Source organism: Topomyia yanbarensis, chromosome 2 (assembly GCF_030247195.1).
Source record: "Topomyia yanbarensis strain Yona2022 chromosome 2, ASM3024719v1, whole genome shotgun sequence".
In the NCBI taxonomy this organism is placed as follows: Eukaryota; Metazoa; Arthropoda; class Insecta; order Diptera; family Culicidae; genus Topomyia; species Topomyia yanbarensis.
In genome coordinates, this window is record NC_080671.1 from 462,567,713 (window position 1) to 462,591,182 (window position 23,470).

General features: G+C 44.7%; 1 protein-coding gene across 1 annotated transcript; it reads right to left on the minus strand.

Annotated features, from left to right (window-relative positions):
- Positions 1-975: 975 nt before the first annotated feature.
- On the minus strand, positions 976-23,391 carry LOC131686041 (alpha-soluble NSF attachment protein). The gene is made up of 5 exons (XM_058970156.1): positions 23,164-23,391; positions 22,541-22,727; positions 3,019-3,150; positions 2,633-2,953; positions 976-2,572 (listed from the first exon to the last, which is right to left on the minus strand). The coding sequence occupies exons 1-5, from the start codon at positions 23,253-23,255 to the stop codon at positions 2,423-2,425; spliced, it is 882 nt and encodes a 293-aa protein (XP_058826139.1). The 5' UTR covers positions 23,256-23,391; the 3' UTR covers positions 976-2,422.
- Between the last annotated feature and the right edge of the window lie 79 nt (positions 23,392-23,470).

Genomic DNA, 23,470 nt, shown 5'->3' on the forward strand with positions numbered 1-23,470 from the left:
ACAGCAATGTTGCCCTTTTATGTTAAATTATCTCGGAGAAGTCATCAGAGGAATATGACGCATGAGACCGAAAATAAATAAAATAAAGAGTAGAGTTAGTACTGTTATTGAATATTAATTGAACAACACATGTACCATGCAATAAAACTACTTGGAATCGTCCAAAGCCAGAAAATGATATATATTTACCATTAACGACAATTAACTCCGTTAGAAGTTTCTCATGCTATGCTGGACGGGAATGGATGATTGACGTACATCGGTAAATCAATCGTACCTTTATTTATCCAATCCGAATGAATCGAATCGAATGCACGAATTGAACACCAGTAAAAAGTGACCAACGAATCCCAAGAAGGATCACCCACTATTCCATCATATAAGCCAGTTCTGCATCCATTCCCTGGTCCACATGTCACAAATACTCAGACGCCCACATACACAGATAGACACACGGCTAGCACACAATTGTACACTAGTACCAAAAACTACAATTATTACAACACAACACAACACAACTAATAGGGTTCTACTGTTATTTTTTTAATGCGCCTGTGCACGCTGCCGAGGTCGACCGATAAATCAACACACAATGACTTCCACTGCGAGCCGTGCTCACAAAGACTGCCGTTAAGCTGTTGAACAATGTCTGCAAACACAGCCCACAGAAAAAGTCAATCCATGGAGACCCGCCAATCGGCCACGCCAGCGTGCACAAGCTCTTAGTTGACTGTTAGTTTGGGCTGGTGCAGAGTATGAAAAAAACATAAAAAAGGCCCATAAGCCTTCTCGGTCTCCTCAATGCAACACTATCGAGGCGCAATGCAATAACCATCCTAAAGCAGGTGTCTGCTCAAATATGCTTGGAGAGGGTATTAACCTGCAATAATATTATTCCAATATTTTTATGTGGTGTTACACATGAAACTGTACACGAAAGACACTGTGAGTGGAACGGATAATAAAACAAATACATTTTAGATCTTTAAGTATTTTTGTTGTCTTTATTGCAATTCGGAAACATGTAATTGTTTTAGTTTTTTTTAACTTACTCATCAGCTACGCGCTTTTTCTCGTTTGCAATGAAATATCATTCCAGCCCTTCCTCCAATGAGTAGCGGGTTGCTAGCTTGTTTGCTCATATCGACAAATACCGCCGCCTTCGTTGCGTTCTCCTTCCGGTCTCTTGACGCTGGTTCACTTGTATCGCTATAATGTTGTCAACATGATTCAAAATTTGACTAACAACCTCGATATTATTAGTTTGCTAGCTTTCAGTAGTTTAATATAGTCGGTATAATCGGCTCTGGCGTTGCTTCAATAACGATACTGCTCAGAGTTACGCTTTTTTCTGCTGAATTCACGCTTCTATAGTAAATTACTAAGACTTGTACCGCTCAGCTAGTGATAAGGGTTTTTTTTTCTAAATTTCTAATTAGTTTTTCTTCCAGTGTGGGTTGATTTTCTTTCGGTTGTTTAAGTTCTATTCTCACTTCAACGAATAGCAGTTAGTTACGGACTTTAGTTTTATTTCAATACATTGATGTGTGTGTATGTTCTGTATGTGTATATGCGTGTATTTAGAGTGGAATTTTCATATTTACTTCACGAAAGATTGACGATTTAACACGATATTGATATCGTTGAAGCATGATTTTAAACACATTTTTGACTTAGATGAATTTACGGCCATATTTTCTCCAATCGATTAACTGCGTTGAACTGAAAATGTACATCGTCATTGTGTTTCAATTGATGTTGTTGGTATTATCAAAGCGTTTGACAAGTTGAATGAATTTTACGATTCGCCCTACTTTCTTATATTTTGATAGATTTAATAATTAAGCAACAAACATATTAATCATGAAAATAATGTACGTCATTTTGAGAGCCATAAGTTATTCGATTTTCGTGAGAAATCCATTTTTTTAAAGGAACAAACGGTTTGCAATTTAGCCGAACTAACTCAACTATAGTCTGTAAAATTCGCCTTTAACTTTTCCGACGAAATAGTTTTTTTTTGAAAGACGGTTAAGACGAATGACGTACCTCAGTTGTAACAATCTTGAGTGGCTTGATTTAACAACTAAAACGGAATGATAGATCCGTCGTAACAAAACGAAAACCTATACGCCATAAAGTACATGTTTTGCTCCTTCGGGATAATATTTCGCTTAATCTAAGTAATTGGTAGTATATATGCATATGTATAATATTGGAAACTAGAATTCAATAAAAAAGATTGCGATTCTACGCTCTGTTGCTGGTCTATTAGCACGCACACATCCATCGATTATTATTTGCTAGCTCTGCTATTTTGCTGCTGTATGTCTTAACGAATATCTCGAATCAAACAAATTTTATATTTTCCTTTAGAGATAGATATATGGAGTTGAATGATCGGCATGATCCCGGTTGCTGTTTATCGCAGATCGGGGTTATCGTTGGCCTGTTTTTTAATTCTCAACAAAATGGTGGTGTACCACTGATCCAACCGGGAAATGCTGTCGTATTCCTTGACCGCTTCGGTGAAACCATCGACGTTCTGTTCTTCCAGATGTTCGCACAGTGTCTAATGATGGCAGAAAAATTACAGATTGTCTTCACTCAGAATAGCATACACTCGACTTACCTTAACCAACTTGTACTCTCGTGAGTCCTGAAAGGCCGGATACTGTTGTGCGTACTTCTCAAGGGCATGCTGCGCGTTTAGCAGATCGACGCTTAGATGACACAACGAAGCTCGGAAAAAGTACTCCTTTGCACTGTACTTGAGGAGCGAGCTGTCCAGACAGGAACCGGCCACCTGCTCGTAGATTTGAATAGCCTTCTCGTAGTCCTCCAACTGGGCCGCATATTGGGCAACCTTTAGCATACACTTATTAGCCGAACTGGTCGATTCCTCACCCTTGAAGTAGTCGGCCGCTTGCTCGTAGTGCTGCACGGCGCGTTGCTGATGAAAAAATGGCGAAGAAAAAATTAGTTCAAGATCTGTAGAGTAAAAGAGGATGAATTTACCAAATCGTTGGCTTCATTTTCGTACATTTCGGCGATGCTTTGATGATGCTTGGCAGCCATCGTAAAACGACCCATGTCGGTGTAGATGTCGATCGACTTCAACAAACAGCTGACGGCCTCGTTCGGGTCGCACTGAGAATAAGATGAAAATAAATTTTTAAGACATGCTCTTTGGTTACCGTTTTAATTTTTGTTGTCAGAGAGTTTCGGTGAAATGAAAGGCCGAGAACGAGAATTAGTTCAAATTAAATATTTATTTATTTATTTATTTATTTAATATAATTATATCCATCGGACTTTGCAGTCTAAATGGACAGATAGAGTTATAAATAGTTATAAATGACAATACATCTGATAAACTAAAGTAAAACAATATCACATCAAATAAAAACATCAAAGCACAGTAGAGCGGCTAATCTTATTGATGAAGCGACTGGACAACTCATTAAACTCAAAAAACTCTTCCACTGCGGTGAATGTCCGAGTGCATGCGGTAATCGGTTCGTTGGATCCAAACAAGGTACGATGAAATCTTTGCTGAAGCAGTGTTGTATTACGTAGTGTTCTATTAGGAATCCGAAAGTTTACTTCCGAACGAAGTTCTGGAGCATCCATCTCACCGTTAATCAGTTTTGCGATTACCAGCGCTTGCTGTATTTTTCGCCGGCGTTGCAACGTATCGATTCCCAGAAGTTGACACCTATCCGGATATGCTGGCAAATTAGCTGGATCATTCCACGGTAGATTTCTTAAAGCCATGCGCACAAATCGTTTCTGCACACGTTCGATTCTAATGCACCACGTTACTTGATGCGGACACCAGATCACTGATGCGTTTTCGAGAATAGGGCGGACGAGTGAACAGTACAGTGCCTTCAGACAATGTGGGTCGTTGAAGTCCTTAGCAATCTTGGAAATAAATCCCAACTGACGTGTTGCTTTTGAAATAATCTGCGAGCGTTGCAAATCGAATGTCAGTTTCGCGTCCAATTGCACTCCTAAATCACACACCTGCTCAACTCTTGTCAGAATTGTACCGTTAATCCTATAATCGAACTGTACCGGGCATAAAATACGATGGAATGTAATCACTTGACATTTCGCCACGTTAATGACAAGCTTATTTCTGCCACACCAATCTACGAAAAGTTGTAGTAAACCTTGTAGGCGCCAACAGTCTTCTACAGAACGAACAACAAGGTACAACTTCAAGTCGTCAGCATAAACTAGTTTGCAGCCGGCTCCCAGCAGCAATGCGATGTCGTTGAAATATAGTACGAACAGCAGAGGTCCCAAGTTACTCCCTTGTGGAACACCAGACTTGTTGGAAAATTGTGACGATGTGCAGTTATCTAATTTTACTCGCAGAAATCTTCCGGAAAGATAAGAATCTAACCAAGACACCAATTGTGAAGAAATGCCGAGACGAGACAGCTTGCATAAAAGTATTCTATGATCAATTTTGTCGAATGCTGCTTTCAAATCAGTGTAAATGACATCCATCTGCGCTTTTTCCTCCATGCTAGCGACACACTTGGACGTGAAACTCAATTGATATATTGAAGTTTAAATAAAACACAACCGTTCACAACGAGTTCAAGCTAACGATAGATACTATAAAATCGCTGCTCACGCGCGCTAAGCTATTGCTGTGCAGTGGTGCCAGTTTATGATGCAGAAGATAAGCAGCTTGTACACTGAATGGCAATGATTGTTGTTTCTCAATACTCTTCCTCAACGACACTGCCACTCTCAGATGATAGACCAAGCATCTTTGAGAACTTAAGTTGTTTGATTGCATTCAACGGTTTAGTGAGAATGTCTGCAACCATATCCTCGGTCGGACGGTACTCCAACAGCATCAGGCCATCTTCGCAATACTGCCTGACGAAGTGTCCCCTAGTTTCGATATGCTTAGAACGACGGCTGATTCGGATGCTATGAATTTTATGCAGCTCTGGTTGTCTTCGAAGACTTTCACAGGTTGCTTCATTTGCTCTCCAAAATCGTTAAGAAGACCCCGTAGCCACACTCTTGAACTGCCTCACTTAGTGCCACATACTCCGACTCCATGGACGATATAGCAACGTAGATCTGTTTTCTACTCGTCCATGATACAGCAGCCCCGCTGTAGTGGAAAACGAATCCGGTCGTTGACCTCCTGGTTTTAACATCGCCGGCCCAATCCGCGTCCGAATGACCAATCAATTTCCCACCAGTATCGCCGTAGACCAATCTCCAGTCCTTGGTCTTTTTCAGGTAACGCGCGACTCGTTTCGCAGCCAAATCCGCCTCTGAGGGCGAACTCACCTTCCTTCCCAGAATTGTTGCGCTTACCGCTATGTCTGGTCGTGCACAGACGGTAATGTACAAAAGTGCACCAACAAGACTTCTGTACAAGGTCCCGTCATGAAACAGCGGACTTTTATCATCCACCTTCGCATAATCCACCTCCATCGGTGTTTTAGCTCCCTTAGCGTCTTTGAGCCCAAACTTTTCCAATACTCGGTCGATATAGCTTTCCAACCCAACACTATATATTCCATTTTCTCGGCGCACTTCTAATCCCAAGAAGAAATTAAGATCACCAAAATCCGTAATTTCGAATCTTTTCTTCAATTGTTCGTTCACTATTCGAATTTCTTCTTCGTCTTCACATCCAATCACTATGTCATCAACACATACCATCAAATACACTGCCATTTTCTTCCCTTGCTTTGAGTACACACATGGGTCAGTCTTACCCTGTTTCAAACCCATTTCCACCAATACGCTATGTAACCGTTGATTGCAGCATCGCGCTGATTGTTTCAGCCAATAAATGCTCCGTTTCAAACGACATACCATGCTTTCTTTACCAGCGACCACAGGGCCAGGTGGTTGACGCATGTAAAGCTCCTGATCTAGTGTGCCGTACAAGTAGGCCGCTTTCACGTCCAAATGCCGAAGTATCATTTTCTTTCTGGTCGCCAATCCTAACAGTACACGAAATGACGAGTGCTTCGTTACGGGTGCAAAAGTTTCTTTGAAATCTTCGCCATAATGCTGGGAATATCCTTGCGCTACCAGCCGAGCCTTATATTTCGTGACATCCCCTGTTGCATTTCTTTTGAGTTTGAAAACCCATCGGCATCCGACAGCTTTCTTACCAGCAGGTAAATCAACCAGTTTCCAGGTAGTATTATCAGCATGAGATTTGAGTTCGTCTAACATGGCCTCTTGCCATTTCTTTTTTCGCTCACAGGCCATTGCCTCGCGAAAAGTTCATGGTTCCAACTCCTCAAGCAATAATCCAGCAGCAAAAGTCTCTTCGATCAACCTCGTTAGCGGTATTCTTGTCATGATCCGCCCTGAACGTCTTGCAATTTCGTCCAAGGGAAACCCTCAGAAAGAGCGATCACCATCAGTCGCACTATCGTATAGCGACGCATCAAGATCCGGCTCGAAGACCGATTCAAAGTCAGACTGCTGCTCACTGTCTACATACCCATTTTCTTCCTGCTCGACTAAACTAGGTGTAATTAACGGAACCTCGAAATTTTCTTTCCTAGCACCTCCGGTCTCTATTGGATGCTGTCGCACAGCTACCTCACACAGCTAGAGAAATTTTACATCTCTACTGATCGTGATAGAATCCGTTGCCAAATCCAGAAAACGGTCGGCCTTCCGTCCTTCAGCATAGCCAACAAAATGTAGTTTCTCTGCTTTCAGATCAAGCTTACGCCTCCTTTCTTTTGGGATGTGCACATAAGCCTCTGAACCGAAGATTCTCAGATGCGCATAGGACGGTTTCATCTTGTGCCACAATTCGTATGGAGTTGATTCAACCGACGATGACGATAAGCGATTTTGCAAATAGTTTGCCGTTGTAATCTCTTCACCCCAATACTTATTTTGCAAACCAGATTCCGCCAACATACATCTCACCATTTTTACCAGGTACCGGTTCTTTCGCTCAGCAACTCCATTTTGTTGCGGAGAGTATGGAGCAGTCTGCTGATGAATAATGCGCCAGAGTATTCGCCACCTCCATCTGATCGAATAATCCCAGGAAAGCGACCATGCTGATTTTTCATTAGGCTACAGTACTGCTCTGCTTCCGATTTCCGCTTGAGCAGGTAAATTGTCGTGTATCTACTGAAGTCATCCACCATCACCATGTAAAACCGATTACCCCGCGGTGTGGTAACTTCCATATGACCTCCCAGATCTGTATGAACCAGCTCACCCACTGCTTTCGATTTGCTTCCAGAAACACTCGGGAACAGATCCCGACTCAGTTTTCCCTCACAACAAGGTCCACAAATCGATTGCACGTCGCCAGCATCGATCTTCATACCTATACCCAGATTTTTGCTGACTACCCGAGAAAACTGCTTGTACATCACGATGACCCAGACGTCGGTGCCATAAATGTTGACAAAGATTGCCGTGTTTAGGCGACGCTAATATTACCTTTTCCGGAAACTGCTTGAGATGGTACAGCCCATCTCTACGTTGTCCCACTAACACCGCTTTTCCTCCTTTCAACACTCGACAACCCATGTTCTCGAAAATTACAGTAAAACCCAAATCTGTGATTTTACTCACCGAGAGAGCGTTGGAACATGAAACACGCTGTCAAGCCTAACGTTGATGCGGGTACCAGCTTCGTTTTCGGAAATCAACATACCTGTACCACAACCAGCCGATTTGATGGAACTTCCATCCGCCAGACACACAGTGGGCATTCTTGAACTGTCCACATCTTGCAGCATTGATGCATCGTTCGTCATGTGAGAGGTAGCACCAGAATCAAGGTACCACAAACCACCTCCAGCTACACCAGCTATCAAACACAGTTCCTGATCACTAACGGTACATTTAGCAATGCGCGCCTTCTCCGACGTTTCTCTTTCCAGTCGGTCTTGCACCAACTTCCGGCAGTCCCGACGAAAGTGGCCTTCTTGCAGTAATGACAAACCTTTTCCTTCTTCGCTTTTGGCCTCTCACTCACTTTTGGTTTTCCAGATCCAGTAACAAAAGCCTTTTCGCCAGAAGATTCTCAGCACAACGGCGCCCTTCATCCAGAAGCATACCCATTACAGAGATCCGTGAGATCCGCGTCAGGGCGACCTTCAAGCGCAACAATGAGGGTGTCGTACGACTCAGGGAGACCAGACAGCATCAGAGCAACAAACCAAAAATCCTTTACTTCTCCTTCAGATGATCCGCCATATTCCCACCTTTTGGCATCCCCATAGTAATCAAACGACGCACGACGTGAATTACGCTAGACAGGGACGCACGCTCGAAATAATCTTTCAGCGCATCCCACATTCCCTTTGCCGGCATCACATGCACCAATTGACTATCCTCAAGAGTCAAGCCAATTATTGCTTGCGCCCTCTCGTCATTGGATTCCCGATCTCCAGGAACAGGTTCCGGCTGCACATCTGTCACCACATTCAGCAACTTTTCGCGTGTTAACCCATTATTGCCCAACTTATTTTTCACGCGCATCACAAATTGTGTTTTCCGATCGAAGAAAAATGATATAGTCATTCCAGTAAAATTATTTTTGTGCTCAAAGTAGCTGATATAACAAGGAACAACCAGTGAAAATTTAAGATTGATTGGTTAATCGGTTCCTGAGATATCGTGATGGCCGCGGATGAACTTTTCAACAAAATACAACTCCGAGATAATTGAGCTTTACTGTCGGTGCAGCGTGTCAACGGTCTAGCGTATCAAACACTACACATCGCCTACGAGTGGTCAATGGGTATCGGTCTATGAATAGCTGTAACTCAAGTTGTAGTATTCTGATCTTAATGAAACTTTGAGAAAATTTTCCTCAGCGTATGTAGTTTCAGAATATCTAATTTACAAAAAATCGATTTTTTTCATCCTAACAAAAATGTGTAACCCCTTAAGGAAAAATTGATTAAAAACAAAACATAAACACTGGTTAAACCACTCTAACTTCTCTAAACATATTCTGCAAGAGTATATGAACAATATTACCTCTTTGATAATGCCTGTTCTGCGTTATTAATTAAGTAATAGGTGTTATTCTTAGCACCTACTATATATAGTAGGTTGGGCAATAATGGGTTAATAAAAGTCGCATCTTAAACATCCAAATAGCGTTTAAACACGTTCCAATAAGCACGACAGAAAATGATGTCTATTAATCACACCAATCCGCGTAAAACAAAAACCACACTCACGTACTTTCACCGTTCTCTGGGCCCATAACCTGTTGGCAGTGTTTCGGTGAAATGAAAGGCCAAGAACGAGAATTAGTTAAAATTAAATATATTAAAGTTTAAATAAAACACAACCGTTCACAACGAGTTCAAGCTAACGATAGATACTGCTGTGCAGTGGTGCCAGTTTATGATGCAGAAGATAAGCAGCTTCTACACTGAATGGCAATGACCGTTGTTTCTCAATAATTTTATGGATTCCTTTGCGTAGGAAGATCAAGATCACGTCTGCGTGTCTCATAGGAAAAACTTTACAAAGTATGACTATTACATTTAAATTGGTATAGAAAATCGCTACATGAATAGCGAAGGAATCAGCGGTAAAAATGATAGACGGAATTGGAATATCACTGCAATTAACTCAAATGTCCAATGCTTTTCGCTTGGAATACTGTGCAGTATCTACCAGGCGAATATGATTGCTTTAAACTCATTTCAAGACAGTAGACATCAGCATCAACTCAACCCTCCCACAAAGAACTGTCAATGTTACAAACTATGTAATCTTCAAGATGACGCTCATACCGAAACTGCTAGCAAAAATATACTCATCTCAAGTCACCTTCTGAGATCACAATCGTGCCTAAGTTCTGAATGCAAACTAAACGCCGTATTCTGGGAGCTGCAATATCATCAGTGATGCCAAATTCCATTCATAATCGTTCATTTTTTCTATTATTTATTTATGTTCATTTTCCGCCGATGACCACACCGAGTGTCTATTACGGACACCAAAGAGGTGACTTCGCTATGAGAACCTTAGTTGGCGGCTACGCACCTTCAACGTGTGTCACAGTTTCAGACATTCGGTGGATCTAACATATCCGACAGCTATGTTTCTCTTCTGCCCACTAGTCAACTGAGAAAAACGTTCCTGTTTCATGAGATAGTTGCCGACATAAACAACTTGAAATATACTACTAAAATGTTAGAGGACTGCGTACCAACAATTGATGACAATTTTTTGTGTATAACTAGTGCTAATTTGGGTACTAGTTAAGATACGTCGTCTAACTAGACATCCAGATGGTGCTAGTTACTGACGAGATGAATTCGAAACACAAAAAATCAACACTTATTTGATGACCTGTTCGTCGTTGTTTTGGGTGGTGAGTATGGTGTTGTTGTTCTTACTGAAACGTGGCTGAACGATGCAATCAGTTCGCTTCAACTGTTCGGTCCAATGAATACGGTTCATAGCAACGACAGGGACACAGCCTGTGCTGGAAAAAAATAGGTGGAGGTGGCCTCATCGCAGTATCCAATCGATTGTCGTCCGAACGAAACTGTCTGCAATCTCGAACAACTTTATGTAAACATACGTATAAATGATACTAGAATATGTGTGGCTGTTGTTTATCTTCCACCCGATCCAGCCGACGACGTAAACGTTATTCAGAAGCACAATGACTCTGCAATACACATCACAAGTTCTCTTGGCCCCCAGGCGGCTCATTTACTATTTCGAGGCTACAATCAACCTGGCCTTGTTTGGAGAGAAACTCATTTAGGGTATGCTACCCCAACTTTGAAGCGCGGTTTATGTGTTTGTTAAGCCTGCAACAAATGCCAACGGTTACTAACCCTCTACTTGTTAACTAGGAAGCTTCAATGACGGCACACTAACCGTTAGTTCGCATTGATTCACACCATTCACGTCAAAAAATCCGAACGATTGGGGCTGGGGTTGAACACAGACCCACCGGGGTGAAAAGCGGTCACCAGCGCCGCCTTCATTTGAATCCACTACAATCAATATTCAAATTTAAATCCCCCTCAATAAAATAATTTACAAATTGATGAGATTTTCGAGCGAAAGTGAACGACTTCAGTTTGAAGCAATTGTTCTTCTTTCACCAACCAACCCCTTCATCGGCACTGCAGTTTAGGTTCACCTGATCGCAGTAGCCTAACGCGTCGCTCGTGGTATTTTTTTCGCTCCCGTCTTTCTCAAAACTTCTGAAAAACAAAAATTAACACAGTTTTCAGTGATCGTTTCGGAGCTCTCAAATTGTCCATATTTTGCCATTCTCAAATTAAGAAAGGCTATGCAATCACTCACAAATAAATTTTCCGCGGAGGGCCAGGTTACATAAACCATTCGATTCGGTTAGTCGAAATCTTATCACGGCCGGCCATATCACGATCTACTTGGATAATCCCCAACCGCGAACTCTCCCTACTCCGACCGATAGTTCCCCGTCGGAGGAATTTCCCCCAACACCCAAACCCACTTCATTGGACCATTTGGCTCCCAGCTTTATCAAGATCAATTCGGATATTATCCGGCGGTGAACTCCGACTAAGAGTTCCCTGACAACGAAATTTCTTTCGGTACCGGTGTTTCTTTTCGTCACGATTCTGTCGGGTAGTCCACAGCGGCGAATCTACCCTACCGTAGCTTCCGGTTCACTGACGCTACTCTGTTGGTTCCTTCGCTACGTCCTCTGCAGCCCGGAGAGTATACTCGTCACTACTCTGTTGGCCGCATCCTAGATATGCTCGTCGTGGCACATCTCTTCGACGATATTGTCGAACCTAGGGCATTACTTTCGGAAGCAAAACTGCGTCAAATAGAAGTTCACCTCTCCATGCTTCTTATGTACCCAAGCAGACACATTTGGAATGATTCGGTGGGTCCACACTCCTTTCTCCGTTTTGTCCCACTCTTGCTGTCACTTAGCCGCTTGGACCAGTCTCCTTGCATTACGTGCATTTCTCCGCTGGTAGCATTCCACGTCCACAGCCAGAGTGATGCAGATGGGAATCATCCCGGCAATTACGCATACCGCCTCCGACGATATCGTTCTGTACGAACAGCCATTACGCGAAACTTGCTTGTCAACTTCGTCCGGTTCCGCTTTGAGGTCAGTTCAGCAGCCCAGGCCGGTACGCCATACTTCAGTATTGAGGATGAGACACCCGTCAGGAGACGTCTCGTGCCTCCTCTTGCTCCTCCATGATTCCAGGTGCTTCGGCGCACGTATCGATGGGATGGATTGTCCCCCTACGCTGATCTCGATACGCTGGATTTTTTTTTACAGTTGCTGACCAGCACTACCTCAATTTTGTGGTGAGCCAGCTGCAACTTGACGTAGCCATCCAGGTTTCCACGATTCCTATTGTCTCTGTCGTCAACATCTCCACCTTCTCAAGGGTCTAGCGTATTATCGTCAGGACTACATTATCTGCAAAGCCGATCTCCACTCCCCTGGGCAGTTCCAATGTTAACACTCCATTGTACATTATATTCCAGAGCGTTGGGTCGAGTATGGAGCCCTGAGGTACTCCCGCCGTGACCCTAATCGACCTCTGCCCCATGTTCGTTTTGTAAACCAGTACTCGGTTCTGGAGATAACTTTCCAGAACCTTGCACAGATAGTCCGGAACCCGCATTCTATGCAGCGCTACGGCGATCGCTACTACTTGCGTCTTGTGGCTGGTCTTCGCTGGGTCCCCGATGATGTCCGTACCAGCGCCTGTCGAACTCGGCCATCCCGACCCGGGAACACATCCTCGACCCGTCCTCGAATCCACTGGTTCCTCGCCGTTTCGCCAGCCACCAGTACCAGATCGCCAATCTCCAGGTCTTTTGCCTCCTCGAACCATTTAGTTCTCCGAGCGATAACCGGCAGATACTCCTTCAGCCACCGCACCCAGAACTGGTTCGTAATGTATTGGGCTAACTTCCAGCTGCTGCGAAGGGTTGTACCATGATTCACAGGTTCCGTCGGAAGGATCTTGATTCCGGTTGAACTGCCCAGAAGAAAGTGGTTGGGCGTCAATGCTTCTTGGTCAGCCGACTCAAGCGGTATGTACGTGAGCGGCCTCGAGTTGATCATCGCTTCTGCTTCATACAGAATGGTTTCCAGAGTCTCGTCGTCTGGTTTACGAGGTGCTTCCCAGATTGCACCAACCGCTACTTTTACCGAGCGTACAAGACTCTCCCACGCACCGCCCATATGTGGGGAGGCCGGTGGGATGAATTTACAGTCTTTTTCTGCACTGGTGAAGGTGAGTGCCAGAGTTCGGGTAGTGGATTCAATCTCCGCCTTAAGTGTACTACTTGCGCCTTGGAAACAGGTTGCATTGTCCGTCCAGAACTCTCGGAGCGGTCCTCTTCGCGATACGAATCGTCGTACTGCCATTATGCAGGACTCTGTGCTTAAAGAATGCACACTTCCATGTGCACGGCTCTTATTGTCAGGCAGGTGAAGAGAGCTACCCAACGTTTTGCGTTGCTTCTGCCCACCTTAGCTAGTACCGGTCCGAAGTAATCCAGACCAACGAAAGTAAATGGTCGGACAAAGGCTGTAAGTCGCATCTCTGGAAGCGGAGCCATGGCTGGTGGTTTTGGGGTCACTTTCATTACGCGGCACCAGATGCAGTTCTTGGCAACCTTCTTCACAAGCGACCTGAGTTTGGCGATCTCGAAGCGTTGACGAATCTCATTGACGATAGTTTCTCGGTTGGCGTGACGGAAACGGCGATGATACCAGTCTACAATAAGAAATGTGATTATGTGGTGTTTGGGGAGGATAACGGGAAACTTAGCTTCGTTCGGTGCATATGGTGCTGCACCGATTCGTCCTCGCATCCGTAAGATTTTGTTGTCATCTAGGAATGACCAAGTCTTAAAGATTGAGCTGGACTTGTCGACGACACGGTGATGGTCTTTTGGCATGCCTTGGGACTTGGTTAGTAAAGTAATTTCGTGCGGGAAGGCCTCGATTTGCGCAATCCTCCACAAAACGTATTCAGCTCGTTGTAGTTCATCCTGGGTAAGTATACCGAGTTTCAGATGTCGACCCTTGCTCTTCCGAAGTAGGTTGTCGAGGTAACGGAGAATATAAGCTGTGGCATGATGCAATCTGGTCCATGAGCTAAAGCGAGAGACATTCATGTTCGGAGCGAAATGACCCAGATTGACATGAACCGGGCGAAGTTCTTCGTAAGTTTCTGGAACTGACTGTTCTTTAGGCCACTGAGCCCTAAGCTTCTGCAGGATATCTTGTGGTCGAAACCACGGATTGTTCATTGAAATTTGCGGCCCAAGCTTCCATTTTGTTCCCTCGGTTCGGTCGACATTAGTATTTCACCCACACGAACTGCAACAAATTGTTGATACCGACGATGATCTTTTGATTTAATCCATGCGAGGCTCACTGTCAAATCAGTCCACATAAACTGCCGGGTAATCGGGAGCGAGTGATGGCTTTTCACCATGTTCAGCAGTCGGGTACGGAGTGAAGCCGCCATCAGTTCAAGTTTTGGGATCGACTGTGTTTTCAGCGGAGCAACCTTGGTTTTGGCGCCGACGAATGCCACTTGCACTTTCTCCTCTGCTTCCAAACGAAAGTACGCAACACATGAATACGCCACTTCGCTGGCATCTACGAAAACGTGCAGTTCAAGGCGATCGAAAGTTTTCGGGAAAGGCGACTGAAAGTAGCAGCGCTGGATTCGTAGTTCGTCCAGTTCCGGGAACAGTTTCGTCCATTGTCGCCATCGCACGTAGATATCCTGTGAAATCTGTTCATCCCATCCTGTTCCTCTAGTCCAGATGTCCTGCATCAGAATTTTTCCGTGGACGAGAAAGAAAGCGATGAAACCAAGAGGGTCGAACAAACTCATAACGATCTTGAGGACTTCTCGTTTGGTGGGAATGTGTTCGTCGTCCAGAATTTGCATGGCAAAGGTGTATACAAATACGTCGTCTTTCGGCCACTTCATTCCCAGTACCGACTCGGAGTTTTCCCCTCTCTCCAAGCTCAGATTTTTAGCTACATCCTCAGCTAGCTCGCCGATCCCTCGCAGGACATCCACCTCGTTCGACAAGAAGTGACGTAATGTGAAACCGCCCCTGGAATGCACCAGCTTAACCTCGTTGACCACCTCGATAGCCTCTTCAATCGTTCTGAAGCTGTCCAGGTCATCGTTCACATAGTGTTTGTGGAGGATAGCGGCTGAAACGCGTGGAAATTCTCGGGAGAACTCCTGAGCATTATAGTTCTTCACGAACTGGGCCGTGGCAGGCGAGCTAGTCGCTCCGAATGTGGCTACGTCCATAATGTAGACGCGTGGACAGTCTGTTGGGCATTCTCGAAAGAGGAAGCGTTGGGATTGGCAGTCGGGAAAACGAATTTTGATTTGGTGGAACATTTCCATTATGTCTCCACACACAGCAACAGGAAACTGTCGAAATTGGCACAACACTTGCGGGAGAGGAGTCAGTAAATCAGGGCCTTTATGCAGTTTCGAATTGAAGGATACTCCACCTACTTTCGCCGCTGCATCCTAGATCAATCGGAACTTGTCGGGTTTCTTCGGATTGGTCACAACGCCAAGAGGAAGGTACCATGTCCTATTCGCATCCACGGAGGTCAACTCGGCGAGATTTGCTCTGTGTGCATAGCCCTTCCGCTCGTACTCCGCTATCTGCTCCCGAACCTTCTCGCCTAGAAACCGGTTCCACCTTCTGTGCGCCGAGTTGTCTCCTGCAGGATCCGCTTAGCTCGCTTTTCGTCTTCAGGCTCTAGTGTTGCTTTCGGGATGGTAACACCAGAATTCTCCAGCGCGAAGTAGTCGCGAAGCTGCTCGTTCATCTCGCGGTCCGAATCAGATACCGCTCCAACGTGGAAGTTGACGACTGCTGTTGAGGTTGAGCGCCCAGGGATACATCCGTAGATGCTCCAGCCTAGTCGGCATTTCCCGGCGATTGGATCTCGCGGCCCTCCTTCTCGAAGCTTGAGCGGAACACAGAGTGGCAGATTATCCAAACCGATCAGCAGCTGTGGCTGAACCAACTCATAATCTTCCAATGGTAGGCCCCGCAGGTGCGAAAAGCGGGTTGCTAGATCGTGGTACTTGAGGGTTTGAGAGGGGAGTAACAGATGACGCACTGTACGAGCATTGTTCAAGCGGAACCGATGATTCCTATGACAAGAGATGTCCAGTTGCACATGTTGTGATTCGGACTCAACTCGAGTCACATTTCCTGTCCACTGCAAGGTGAGCGGTTCTTTCTGACCGGATACGTTGAGCATCTGTGCGACCGACTGTTCCAGAAGGGTATAAGAGGAACCCTCATCGATGAAAGCGAAAATAATTCGAGAGCACGTTTTTCCGTACACGACTACCGGTAATACCCGAAACAATGGCCAATTGAACTCTCCCGAGGAAACGTGACTAGCAGAAACACTAACGTTGCGGTTGGTAGGGGAAGAGGAGTGGAGGAGAGTGTGGTGTTTTTGTCGACACCCTTCAATACCACATCCATTCCACGATCGACATGGCCATTTCCCGTGACTGTTCAGACATGTCCTGCATAGGCCCTTCTGCTGGATCAATTTCCACCTTTCGTCTACGCTAGCTGCTTTGAATTGATCGCACTCGGGTACACGATGACCATCACGCCCACATGCGAACCAAGATTTAACTGCTTGGCGGGTATTTGTTCTGCCGCTCGGTGTGATTGGAGACTCCGGTACATGTGTGTGGGCGTTGATGATGCTAGCAGATGATGTCTGGCGTATGGATGTCTGCACGAGGTGGAGTGGGTGGTAGAGACGAAAGTATTGGTAGTGGCTTTGGAACAGGTTTCGGTTGGGGATCCGGCGTTGGTAATGCTGGGATCAACGATGATGGAGCAGGATTCGGAGAAACATCACGCTTCGAAAGGACTACGGAAGGAATTTTGCTGTAGAGATGTTCACTGGTATTAGCCGGGTTTCCTTCTGTCTCATTTGCCTTATTCTGATTAGCTAGCCAGCACTTCACCCGTTCATTTAGATCCGGAAGTGATCCGCCTCTGCTGCTGCATTGGGCTAGCTGCCGCACAATTTCATTCCGCTTTTCTAGCGACTCTCTCCTTAATTTTTGTTGTAGCATGTTCATGGCCAATTCATCCGCCAGCTTCCGTTCACGAATTTTCTTCTCTTCCTCTAGCAGCAGTCTTTTCTCGTTCAGCTGGTGCTCGGCCTCTGCTAGTTCGAGTCGCTTAAGTTCCTTCTTTTCCTCCAGTTCTTGTTCCCGCAGAAACTGTTCTTGCTCTACCATATTCAGTTGTTCCTCCAGAGCGGCTCGATTGTTGGAAATAGCGCTCCCATTCTGCAGTCCTGCACCGACGGAGAGTATGGACTGGGCTGTGAGTGTACACCCATTGTGACGACCAGACGATTCGCTACCTTTTCGTTGAGGCACTTCGGCCGTACAGCGGGACCAATAACGTGGAGGCGGTTGTTTTATCAAGGATTGTGACGGCTTGTGGCGCTACAATGTGGCGAAAACCGAAGACACGCAATGGATTGCATCTAACTTACTGGTGGAACGAGACGCTCGGTACACTACACACTGCTTGTCTTGGTGCTATAAGGCAGGTTCGGAGCGAAGAATCGTAGGCAGATAGAGAGGAGTGTATGTGGTATTTCAGGAAGCTATGGTCGCTTGAAAATGGGAGGTCATGAAGAAAATGAAGGGCTTGTCGACGCCAGCCGAAACATGCATAGGTAAGCCGAAGATAAACGTTGAGGGTCTCTACCCGAAGCACGGTCCAACTTCCATGGCACCGACACCGTACGACGAAGAAGAAGGAGCAAACACGGATCGGCAAAGGACTAACGACGGGTTCGCAGGTGAAAGGTACAGAAACTGGTGGGGCTGCCACTGAGCGATTTGGTCTCGAATAGACCCATTTGTCTGTTGGGTACACTCGGAAAACAGGACAGAATCATCCTTAACGGGTTGACGAAATGCACGCAGAGTGAGTGGAACTCTTCAAGATGTCGTTGGGATCTGGCAAAGGAGTATCGACAGTAGATGTAATTCGGACAGCACTAGAGAGTGCCGAGAAGGCATCTAAACAGAAGCGATGAGGAGATCGATACTGCGCTGTGGTCATGATAGATGTGAAGAATGTGTTTAACAGCGCCAGCTGGGGAGCCAACGTTGCACATAATGAGGGTCCCAGACTCTCTGCCTATCCTGAAGAGCTAATTCCAGAGCAGAGTGCTGCAGTGCGAGACGAACGAAGGGCAGATGTCCATGCGAGTTACAGTTGACGTTCCCAAGGCTCTATTCTTTTTTCAACTCTGGAGCGGGTTGTACAGTGGGGTTTGGACACTAAGGCTGCTCAGGAAAGTGAAAATCTTGGGATTCGCGGACGACGCACAGTGGAGTATTTGACCGAAAAAGCTGGCCGAAAGTTTTCAATATTTTCTAAAACCGCTATCAAGGTCATTATACTATATCATAATGTCCTCTATTAATTTCTGCATTAGTAGGCATCCATATTGCGTGTATTTGCTAAGGTTTGGCAACACTGTTAGCTGTCAAAGCTATAGGTTTTTTTATTCTGTTTGGATGATTCAAAGCCTGGCGTGGAAACAAAATCTTCGAATTGTTCCGAGTCAAATATCTTATGTTCTTAAGCAACCTAGGTCAGGGTTATATTTTGGCGTTGATAGATCCATGCATTCTACAAAATATCATACAATGAAAAAAATTACGATTTTCTCAGTTGTTACACAGTTTGCGTTATCGCCGGGATGGTTATCTGTATCAACCTGACAGGGATATCGAGTGCTACAATTGGAGAAACACCAGAAACGTGAGGAAGATGGTAAGATTCGATTAGATGGCGAGGTGGCAGCAGGAATCGGACAATACGGAGAAACGAAGGTAGACCTATCGGCTTATTCTAAACCTGTCGACGCGCAGTTACGCAGATCACCTAGATACTTACTGCAAGTAACAGCACTGGTTTATATTTTACAAAATTTCTAATAAAAATTAAAAAAATGTAGACGTGTGATCAGGGTGACGTACACCGGCCGATCCACTTCCACATGGTCGTTTGTGCACCAAAATTTGTAAGTAGGATACATAGAGACTATGTGAATCACACTAAAATAAAGAAAATTTACAGCTTGAAGCTTACAACGATTAACTAGTGTTGCTATCTTGGCTTTGGTCAATCACAGCGATATTCTCCTCAACATTCTTCAAGAAATTTTGATTGAGGTTAGGAATGATGGATGATCGTGCCAACACGTGTGTTGACATCACGGAACACAACTGTCAATCCTGCGAACGTCCGGATGCGGCGGAAAAAGAAATGGTTCAATGCTGTCTATGCCTGTTGTGGGAACACTTTGGCTGCGCAGGGGTTGATGATATGATTAAAGAACCTGGTGTCAAATATGTTTGCACTACTTGCAGCAGCAAACAGAAAACGTCCGCCTCTGCGTTCACCAAAGAGCTACTTAAACCTTCCACCCGCTCTGACCGACTAACTCGGGCCGGATCCCAACGCAGCAAGCAACTCTCGAATGCTAAAGTCACGTCTATAATAGACTCCCTCTCGTCTCTCTGAAACGTGCTAACGGAACCTTTATTGCACAATCGTACGACTAACTTAGCTAGAGCTTCCAGCGGGATACACCCCCTTGTGATAGTTACTCTACTGCCCAATCCACAGCCCAGGCATTGAGGTCATCACCAACGACTACCAGCTTTCCGGCGGTCAAATGCTCGGTTAACTGCTCCAGCATTAGGCTGAACTGCTCCACTGTCCACTTTGAAGAAGCATATTACCCGCACAGAAGACGCCGTTGATTTTGGCGATCACGAAGCCTTCGTATCAGAGTTCTACCACTTCCTGAATGGGGAATCTAATATAACTTGTATCGCAGCCGGTCCCGTTCTATCCACCATCCAGTTTCCGTTATCAGAGAAACGCAAGATGACCCGCCTTCCCGCATTCCCAGCCCTTCCTGGATCTGTCCGGGCCATTGCAAGCCCCTGCCACTTGTCTGATTCCCGAACACTTGAAGCATTTATCCGCTTGTTTATTCACTCGTGAGGCAACTCTCAATGGAATCTCGACCATCCAACCGTAACATTGCCTCCAGCGCCTTCTCAGGAGCGGGTAACGGTAAACAAATCATCGCCTATAAGAGTTCCACCGTACCCCTTCATTAACCAGATCCTCATGTTCACTTCGCCCAGGTTGCACTGTGCCTTCAGTGCGCCTCTCAGCTTGTCTACCATCGTGATCTCAACCAGATCGTTGCAGAAAATCATACCGTCTCCGGGTTAAAGGCTTTAACTTCCGCATCTTGGCCCAGTGATTTGGTCATAATCTCTTGCATAGTCGAGTGGTTACTAGCGTACTTTATGTTGTGTGACGCGCTTCTCTTCAGCAGTAGGAGCATCCTCACGCGTCTGCCTCTTGGTCTTCCGTCTTCTGGCGAGGTTCTTGTCCTCTTTGCTCCAGCTTCTCCATCCGTTACAGAGGGAAGGTTTTAGTGGAGTTCTCACTAACCCTCTTATCAGGCTACAATAAAACCCCAGACTGAAGCAAATTCAACTTGTTGCAAAATCTGTCAGCCTCTGCCAAAAGACGCTTGTTGAATTTATTTAATACGTTTCTTGAAGGTAATAATGTTCCACACGATTGGAGACAAGTGAGTATCATCGTCCTCCAAAAACCAGCCTCCGATCACAACTCGTATCGGCCGATCACAGTGCTCTATCCGGAAGCTGTTCGTGAAAGTGAGCCTGTTTCGCCTCGACAGCTGGGTCGATTTGCTTCGATATATAATTTGTAGCTAATAACATAAATTCAAATGGTCTATCATAACAAAAAAGCAGATGCCATTGGCCAAGTAACAACAGAAGTTTTATAGCACGCTATAGATGCAGTCTAAGTTTTATGAGTAGCTATAAAATTACCATAAAGCCCCAATTGTTACTAGGGTTAGATAACTTGGACATTAGGGTAGCTTTTGATGCAGTTCAGCATTATTTCAAAGAAGATGCACCAGTATGGTATTTCACCAGGGCTCATGTCAAGTCCCCTTGTATACAATATTTATGTCAATGATATTGATGAATCTCCTGTTTATCCTGTTGAAAAACCGATTTTGGGATCGATGTGATTCTCACAATCCCGTCCGTGCTCATTACTAGACTTCTGAATCTACAATTTTCTTCGACATATCTATAAAATATGAGTGTTTCTTCGTGCTGAGGACTGAATGGATGGCAGGACTAGTTGCTGTGTTAAGCGAATCTCTGACACAGTGAACGTTTGTTTATTCGCAAATCGTGGGATTCAAATGATGGTCGTGTCTCTAATACCCATTTCGGGGTTCGCTATAGGCGAATATAAGCTAACGTGTTTGGTATCTTCTAGTTGCTGAAAAACTAATTAATTAACTTCCATAGCTTTGGTCCAAGATGCGTATTTCCCTAAAGGAAACTTCTATGTTGGAAAGCTACTTAACCCCGTCTTCATAGCTTTCAACAACAATGGCGTAACAAATCCACATGAAATGTCTCATGCATGTAAACTTGTGAATAGTGCTATCGACGCATATCTTTTATCCGACCTCAAACTTATGATATTTGTACTGTCACAGTCAATGTGACTGATAATATCAAAAACAGGAAATACGTCTATTCTTCGGCTCGGCAAATTCGCCGCATTATGAATCATCACCTTCTAATGATTTCAAAACGGTTGTATCATACTGTGGAGAAACGGGTTTCCACTCACAATCGGCAGTGATGCAAATACCCACCACATAATTTAAGGAAGCTCAAATATCAATTTAAGAACTAAATTGATGAAATGCTTAAGCAGTGCAAATCTGCATATACTCAATGCAGCAAATCGCCTGCATATACTCAATGCAGGAAGCCCCCAATGCATGATCTGGCAGGGAAGAGGTGTTAGATTTAGCTCTCTGCTCTGACGGTATTACGCATGAGTTGGCAAACTGGCTCGCACTCAACGAACTCGAACCGAAGTTATTTGATCATAAGTACATCGATTTTGATCATTGATGATTTAAAAGTCTCAGTAGATATCATCACATACCATAATCTACGAACTGGGACCCATACATGGAGCGCTCGGCAACTAGATTTCAGGGTTTTTTCAACGATTGAATCTCCAATGAATAGTAGTAGTAGCATATCAAGGGGCTTGTCCGCTTAGAGTTATGCGTGTCCTGGCGGAAAGCCAAACAAGATAGACTCAAAAAGTTGTGTAGAAGAGCTTGGCATCACAGAGTGAAGTGGTTGAAAAAGCCTCTGCACAAATGTCTCAAATCTCAACTAAATGTCAGTTCGATTAGTGTGTCCATTATGGGCAAAAATAATCCGACCGTTTGGTAATCGTTGCATAAGTGTGAATAAATAAGAAAATGCATCTGAATCGTAATTAGTATGCTTGAAGTATGCCCAAAACGGTCTAGACTACTGACCTTCTTGTAGCAGTTGGATGCATCAACATAGTTGGTGGCCGCATCGTGACGACTGCCAGCCTTAGCGTGCAGGCTGGCCGCTTCACAAAACGCCGATCCCGCTTGGGGCCATTTCTTAGCCATCTTGAACATGTTAGCCGCCCGCTGATAACATTCCACTGCTTCTTCGACCTTGTTGGAACCGCCACTGAAAAAAGAAATGGAAAATACAACACTGTCAAAACAGTTATTCAATGATTATGCATAAAATCAACTCCTACTGCTCGAAGGTCAACAAGTGTAATCAAAATGATTTAATATATTATTGATTTCGTTGGTAGATGTGGCTTATCATCGTCTGAATTGTAGATGCTCCGATATTGTATCCATACGTGAGTGCATATGTACCAAAGGCTATGACGATTGAGAACAATCAGCTCCGTTCTTCTACTATTTAGCACAATGAATAGCTAACTGCTAACTCGAAATCTATTACGGTGGTGCTTAGTAGACATTTAACGATGAGTCATTTACACGCGAAAAAGCTAAATCCAGCATTTGCTTGTTCTTTCGCGTGTTGATGAGTATGAGGAACCAGCAGAGTGAGCTGACCATTTGAATCTGCAGAAAATGTAGGTACATACCCGAACAGTGATCCGAAAAAACCCTTTGAAGAGTTTAACTTCTTCTCGGCCTCGGCAATCAGCTGCATTGCTTTCTGTTCGTTATCACCCATCGTTGAATCAATTCACTGATATCCGACGGTTCCGAATGTAAGCAATTTTCACGAATTTAGCTAAAATTTTCTTCACTTACAGCGAACGAAAAACTTTTATTATTGATTTTTCTCACACGCAGATTCTTTTGTATCTTCGCCTGACAGTTCACTGCGTCGTGCGATGCGTCAGCTGTCCCATCTGGCATTTTGAAATATTTCAACACCCATTCAAA

Excerpts from the sequence above, each read along its gene's own strand:
- LOC131686041 (XM_058970156.1), bottom strand. The coding sequence starts at position 23,255 with ATGGGTGATAACGAACAGAAAGCAATGCAGCTGATTGCCGAGGCCGAG. Across the intron at positions 3,151-22,540 it reads CATCCAACTGCTACAAGAAG|TGCGACCCGAACGAGGCCGT; the intron begins GTCAGTAGTCTA and ends TCTTATTCTCAG. Across the intron at positions 2,573-2,632 it reads GAGAGTACAAGTTGGTTAAG|ACACTGTGCGAACATCTGGA; the intron begins GTAAGTCGAGTG and ends TGCCATCATTAG.